The sequence below is a fragment of the Olea europaea genome, chromosome 9 (assembly GCF_002742605.1).
Source record: "Olea europaea var. sylvestris chromosome 9, O_europaea_v1, whole genome shotgun sequence".
Classification (NCBI taxonomy): Eukaryota; Viridiplantae; Streptophyta; class Magnoliopsida; order Lamiales; family Oleaceae; genus Olea; species Olea europaea.
In genome coordinates, this window is record NC_036245.1 from 4824031 (window position 1) to 4831821 (window position 7791).

Consider the following 7791-nt stretch of genomic DNA (forward strand, 5'->3'; position numbering starts at 1 on the left):
CTACATGAATCCTTTTTCTTTTCTACATTTGATCCATCACTATACCTACAAAAAGAACCAAGAAAATCAAATCCTTTGTAACCCCAACTAGACATGTTAATTTTGTTGTACCTCTCTCTCCTCCAACCTATTTTATAGGGATCATATCGCTTTTATGAATAAGAGCTCTGTTAGGCCCAAGCAAGACACATCCTGACTATCAAAGTAGTCATTCCTTTAATTCTCCCTCAATCATTGTCGCCAACATTTACAGATGCATATTCTCATTTCATATTTTATCTCCATGGCCATATATCCATCTCAACGTCACAGTTTTCCGCTATGTGTATCTTGTGAACATTTTGTCCTTGTTTAATAGTGCTTATAAGCAGTTGAACCTACAGAATGTGTTGATAATAAGTAGATAAAAATTATGGGACCTACTAAAAATGTGGACAAAAAGTATGTTTGATCAACTTGAATTATATTTTAAGCTCTAGAAAACATGCCGTTTTGATATCCCAACGCTTTGTACCCATAACTAGAGGTTTATTTAAGCACGTCTGGGCATTCTGTTGCAATGATTTAAAACCCGCACATTGATTCAAGCCATCGATTTAAAGCCAGCACACAGAGTAATATATGTGACAACAATACTGTACCTCGTCATATTTTATAAAGTTTTGAGTATCAAGTTCCCCGTTGACCTCTGGTTTATATGCTGCATCTATGTCATAAAGTTTGTCCCACTGTATATCTTTGAACCAAGGATGAGCCTGAACAAAATTTAATGGAACGTGAGGCATTAGATTGTTTCAATAACCGTAGTTATTACAATAAAGTAACAAAAAATATATACCTTTATTTCTTCTGCCCCATTAGAACCTAGTCTAATTTCAACATCACAAAGCAACCGACGAATCAGGTCCCTTGCTTCTGGAGATACCCTCACATCATTTGGAAATATTAAGTGATTTCTCCAGTGTACAATCTGGCAAACATCACACATTACATCATCCACATGAGATACTGCATCACATACTTCTTAGAGGTTTAACAGATAACAAATGAAAATTTATAAATGGGAAGTAAATAAGAAAAGAGAAATATATGTACCTATTGGACCCTCTATTTTTTGAGTTGGACAATTTAATGAAACCATGAAAAGTACAATGAAAATAAACAGTAAACTGGGAAAAATGTGTTGCTTAGGGAGTCCTAATCGTGTGTGCTCCACTCAAGTGATCAATATCACCCCTTAAATTGTTTGCCTATCCTTCTTTAGAAAGACTGCTTAGAGGTTAATCGTGTACCTCCAACTCACTATGAAGACATTTAGAAGTCACAAGTCAAATATATGGATTCAAAAAGTTCAAGATGGACTGCGCGCTATTATCAACAATAAGTAACTTTCAATGTGCACATTTGCTGATAAGGTACCAAAGGATGCAGTATATATATATGGGTTCCCAAAACCAATACAATAGCCAAGAAGTGAAATGTTAAATTAAAATGGTGACACTCATTATAAAAATTGCCCATTGTATATAGTCAACATTCATTGTAAGAGATGAATGCCGTATTTTCTTTATACTGTGGATGACAAAGGCCCTAACTGCCAATAAATATAAACTGGCATTAAAATTATTACTTGTATTGTAAATGGCTATGTAATTTTGTTTTAATTTAATGCCAAAATAGTTCATTTTCTTGCAATCTGTAAATTGTAAAATTGCGTAATATACACTGCTACATTTTTTGTTGCTCATCCTTTCATAATCTATCAACTGTTAGGTTTTAGTGTTAAATTTTGCCCTTTATGCTTATCAGCATAAAAATATTTTAAATCATTGGTTTTCACTAAGCATTTATCTTGGACATTTAAATGCCTTGTTGATACCTTCTTAGCTGGAAATTTCATTAAAAACTGAATTTAAAAGCTGCTGCATAGACATTTAGACCAACACAACTTAATTCGGCTTGAGAATTAAGAGAGGAAAGTGCCTTACTACAAAGTAGTTCTGGAAAATTCACTATATAAAAATGAACTCGCTTTCCAAATCTCGACAGAGAAAAGGTTAGAATTTTTTACGATGGAGGTTACTGCATCAAAAGGAGTTTGGAGATGAGCACCTTTCTGCATGTTGTTATTGGATTATCAGAGTAGAACGGAGCATAACCGACCAGCATCTCATACATAATAGCTCCAAGTGACCACCTGTATGCATATCATTCAAAAGACTATATCAAACCACAATATCATATTTCTTTATCATGCATTGAATAACAAATTAAGTTGATTTCTTGGAATCTAAGAATAAAAGAATTATAATAAACAAAAGGATATATATGAAATGATTGAGGTAGTGTCGTTTATTCTTGGAAAAGCAAAGTGAATATTAACTATGAAAAAACTAACCAATCACACTCCAGACCATAACCTTTCTTTAATAATACTTCTGGAGCAATGTAATCAGGCGTGCCAACAGTTGAAAATGCCTGTCATGAACAGAAAGAATCTGAAATGAATCCAGGTACCCATCAATAACAGTCGAAGGCTTAAAAATATGCTAAAGTCCAAACTTAGTGAAGATGTCCAGAAACTCGACATGCTAATACGAAACTTCATGACAAATTCCCAAGAATAGTGTTCCATAGCCATATTTTTATATCATGATGAAATTTTTGGCTTACCAATGTCCTCCTGTTCATTTGCCAATGCTGCATTTGTTCAAGGGGACTCTTCCAGCTGCTTCCATCTCCCTTATCAGGTAAGCATCCATTGGCATCAAGTAGTTCACTTTCATTCATTGGTTCCTTTGCGTTCATACAAGATAAATTTTCGAAGTTGAGAGGTTTGCAAAGGCCAAAATCAGAAAGCTTCATATGACCATTTTTGTCCAACAGAAGGTTGTCAGGTTTAATATCTCTGGAAAAAGCATTATCAAAATAACAGAAGATGAAATCCGCTGAAACTTTCTTCAACTGTTTGTTGATGTATCAAATTTTGTACAATACCGAGTTCTAACCTGTGGACGTAGTTATGCTTGTGAATAGACTCTATTGCCAGAACACTTTGAGCAATGTAAAATCTAGCGACAGTTTCAGTTAAGGTCTCCTCCCTAATTAGTAAAGTCATTATGTCACCACCAGGTAGGTATTCCATTACAAGATACAAGTATTCGGCATCTTGAAATGAATAATAAAGTTTCACAATAAAGTGACTAGCAACTTCGGCAAGCAGATTTCTTTCAGCTCTGACATGTTCAACCTGTACCGTCCATAGGCAATCAATTAAATAAGTACATTTTCTCCAACTAATAAATTATATTCCATTAATAATGAGTAAAATAACTGGCCTGGGATATCTTGTGTTCTTAAGAAAACGTATTGATGGAACATTATGCATGTGCACGCGATCTCACCTGTCCCCTGCTAACCATTTCTGACTTCTTTAACTTCTTCATTGCATATATTTTACCAGATATTTTCTCCCGACAAAGTCTAACCTGTGAAATGATTTCTTATGAGAACCAAGTAGTTCATCAGCATATAACATATCAGATGACTGATGTCAAAAACATGCATATTCCGCGTCGAGTCAAATAAAAAATTAAGCAAAATTCAACACAAAATTGTGCTCGAGAAGAATATAATAGCAGGAGATCTTTGAATAAGTTTCAAGAACAGCAAATTCATGTGGAACATATATATTTCAAAGGCTGATCTACCTCTCCAAAGGCTCCTCTCCCTATAATAGTTAAGAGATCAAAATCATCTACGGAAATCTTGTGCCTTTTAAGACGCATATACTCTGTCTCTTTACGCTGCAATTCAATCAAAAGGTTCATCTGCTCCTCCTCTGATACATCAGAATTAGCTATCATCTTCTCTAGAAGTTGACGCCTGCAATTTGAGTATAAAAATTATTACGAGTGTGTGCCTCAGGACATCAGATAAACCCATCTAATTCTTTTGTTGCCTTTCAATAAGTTAGCTTGACAAATACAATTATACAAGTAAGAAACACTGACAAGAAGAATCATTTACTATCTGTCAATTATAACCTATGCATAAAATCATAAACTTGTAATTCCTCTTAAGACCAAGTAAGTTAATGCACATTTAAGTTGTTCATGTCAATCTGCTTCATCCTTTTCCGTTTCTTCATTTCTCACATTCGTCATTGGCAGATTCACAATTCTATTCTTCAACAATTCCCCTGGGCATTCAGAATGAGAAGCCATAATTGATTGTTTAGCAGCAATACACTTTAATTATTTTTCAAAATGAGCATCACATAAAAGAACTAAATGCCCATAAATACTTAACCCTTCCAAATTGTACACCTGTGTGTTTCAGCATTATTTTGAAACTTAATTTTAAATAAATAACTACAAGCAAATTAGTTCGCCAGAAAAAGATAAAATATATAAATTATATATGACATTTAAATAATATAAACAGAAGAAAATATAACTAATTACAAATAAACCTTCAGTCTGTGTGAATCCTCAGACGCATCTCTTAATTTCTCGATCTCTAATTCACATAAAATTGCATGCATGTAAGTAATTACACACATCCATTCACCTATGACATTCACCTTATTCAAAAATAAATAAATAAATAATCATTTTCCATGATAATATTTCTTAATATAAAATGCATTGATGAAATGAATTCGTATATATTAATTACCTTTCTCTGCGTTCCTGCATGTCTTTCATATGGCTTTTATAATGATCCTCAATGAATTTCTTGGCCGCCGCGACTCGTTCGAGGGTCAAGCTGTCCATTTGCTCCTCCAATTCTTCTTCCTCTTCCTCCACCATCGCCGCCACCTTATCCTCTGGATCCATATATATATTCTATACAATCTTTCTGTGTATATATCTATATATCACATGTGCGTGCATATATGGCGATGTTTGTTTGGTTGGATTGTGCGCGAAAAATTTGGGGTGATCGAGACAGCGAAGCCGAGTCCGGGGCGAGGAGGGATCAAAATTTTGGAGAAATGTGTGCGTGCGTGCCAAGGGGGAAGGAAATAAAGAAGTCGAAAATAGAAAAAAGAATGAAAAAAAAAATAAAATCGGTGTAATGTATCCAACTTATCATTTGTAGCATTTATATTCCCAACCTTTTAATATTGTGTCATTTCATTAGTTTACTTGAAAGTTAAGGGTTCACTTGGCCGTGTTTAAGTTTTGAATTTCAAGTTTTGAATTTATTTTTAATTTTCTATTTTGAGGGTCAATTTTCATATTTTTAAAATTGTGTTTGATTTGACATTTTGAAAAATTATTTCTCATGTCAGAAAATTAGAAAATGCGTCTGGTTTAAAATTTTGAATAATTATTTTATAATATTTTATTCTAGAAAATTTGATTATTTAGTAAAAATAGAATAATTTATGTTAATATGTTATTAAGCAATATATGCATTTTAAAATTGATGAATCTTACAATATTTTTTTCTCGCTAGAAAAGTAAAAAATATATATAATAACAAAATGCTTTCAAAATAAGTAAATAAAAATAAAATTTAATAATGTGGACTAAGAATATTTTTTCTCTATTCATTTAGTTTTTTTGTAATTTTTATTTTTCTAATACATTTTTTGAATTTTATTTTTCGAAATTTTTATTTTTCAGAATTTTATTTTCTCAAAAATTTTATTTTTTATTTTTAAAATTTATCAAATTTTTTTTTTAATCTTATTTTTTAAAATTTTTTCGGTTAGAGTTTTATACTTTTATTCTTTAAGTTTTTTAATTTTTAAAATTTTATTTAAACACTTGTATTTTGTATTTTGAGCGTTTTCAAAATTTTCACTAAAAAGACTCAAAATGTGAAAATGCATTTTAAGTTTTATGTTATAAGTTTATCTTTACTTATGAAAATGCAATTTCAGAAATTTCAGATCAGTCACATTTTCCATATTTTGTAAAACTGAAAACAGTTGGAGAATAGCAAACAAAACGCATCCTAAATGATCGCCTAACACTCACGACTCTCATGAAGTTGGATTGGAGAATAAAATTGTTCTTAAAGGTTTTATTTAGGAAAAATTTTAGCAACGGTCCTTAACCTTTCAATTTTTTGCAGACTTTATCATAACCTTCACCTTGTGTCACTCACGATTTCAAATCTTTCAAAAATATGCACTTGAAGTCCAAATGGATGTAGATCTTTAGTTGACCAGAATAGTCAAAACTTAATCGATTTTGACCAAACTAAAAAAGGGCAAAATAGTATATTTACATTTTTCAAATTATTAACAATTAAAATAATAAAGAAACTTGCCCTACTCACCCCATGAAGCCACCTATTTTGAATTGCTCAAACCTAACCAACTGTCGTCCAAACCACTGGAGACCCATACCATCAGAAAGCTCTCGCTTCCCTCTTCACAATCCATCTAACCATCGACCATAACTCCAACGAATTTGGTCAAAAATTCAACTTAAAATAGGTTGTCCATGCACCAAAAAGGTCGGAATCCTTACCTTCGGCAACACCCATGCCAAGCCCACACTCCAAGTCAATTAAGCAACTCAATACACACCTTCTGATACCCATGTAACATCAAACAAAGTTGTAAATCCAAACTACAGTCAATTCTTCAAACAGCAAACTCGGACAGTTCAAACGTCAATTCCAGTGCCGACGGTGTAACCCACGATCATGGACCACTATCCTAGGTCAGCTCATCAAGGCGCATCTACTGGTACCATGGGTCATCATCAATTTTGCCTTAATGTGGACGAACTTGAATGGACCGTTGCTGTAATTTTCTGTTTTATTTATTTCAAAACAAAATATAATGTACTTCAACTTTTAGTTAAAAATATAGATATAATAAAATTGTTTAGCCCTTGCTTGAGCCCTCATTTTTTTAAATTATTTTTTCAAAATTAATTTCAACCACAAATTCTTCAATAAAATAATTTATGCGTAAATCATAAAATATTTCTCATTTTTAACTACACATTCTTCAAAAAATCACTATACAAAAATACTTTTTTTTTCCAAAATGGAGCTCAAACGAGAACTTGGTATTCAAGTAACGTCTTTCCTTACTTTATCATATCAATGACATGCATTATGTAAGTGTTACGTGATCATTTATTCCCTTTCTATTTTGGTTAAAAATCATAATTTGAATAAATTTTGATAATAGTTGATGAAAAAAACCTGGGTAATGTTTCTAACGTATCATTTGTTGCATTTACTTTCCCAACGTTTTAACATTGTATCATTTCATTAGTTTACTTGAACTTTAAATGGTCACTTGACATTTACGAACACGTGAATTTAGATTGAAGAATGAAATTTTAATGAAAACATTTCATTTATTTCAAAACAAAACACACTGTAAATTCAGTTTTCAATCAGAAATATAGATATGATAAAATTGTTTATGTTCAAGAAACATATTTCCTTAAACACATCAACAACATGCATTAGATGAGTGTTATACGATCATTTAGTTCCTATTTGTTTTGGTTAAAAATCAGATTTTTAGGAAATTTTAATAATAGTTGGTAGAACATGTGGTTAAAAAAATTTTAAAAAGTTGTGGATTCCATAAAATGTGTTATAAAAAATGAGTTTGAGAAAAAATAAATTTTAAAAAATTGGGCCAAGTATGTGTAAATATAGTTAGTTGGGGACATAGTTGCTGCAACTTTAAAATATTGTGGACATGAGTGCAACAATTGTTAGATTCGAGAGGAGAATGTCACACTTACAAAAGGTTAAGGACCCCTCATGGAAATAACCTTCAAATAAAATTGTATGGGCATA

General features: G+C 31.9%; 1 protein-coding gene across 1 annotated transcript; it reads right to left on the reverse strand.

Annotated features, from left to right (window-relative positions):
* Positions 1–209: 209 nt before the first annotated feature.
* LOC111399471 (serine/threonine-protein kinase CBK1-like) lies at positions 210–5014 on the reverse strand. The gene is made up of 9 exons (XM_023026780.1): positions 4681–5014; positions 3711–3885; positions 3405–3488; positions 3009–3250; positions 2674–2908; positions 2399–2478; positions 2113–2197; positions 839–970; positions 210–755 (listed from the first exon to the last, which is right to left on the reverse strand). Exons 1-9 carry the CDS (start codon positions 4839–4841, stop codon positions 597–599), a joined length of 1353 nt encoding a protein of 450 aa, XP_022882548.1. The 5' UTR covers positions 4842–5014; the 3' UTR covers positions 210–596.
* Positions 5015–7791: the final 2777 nt, after the last annotated feature.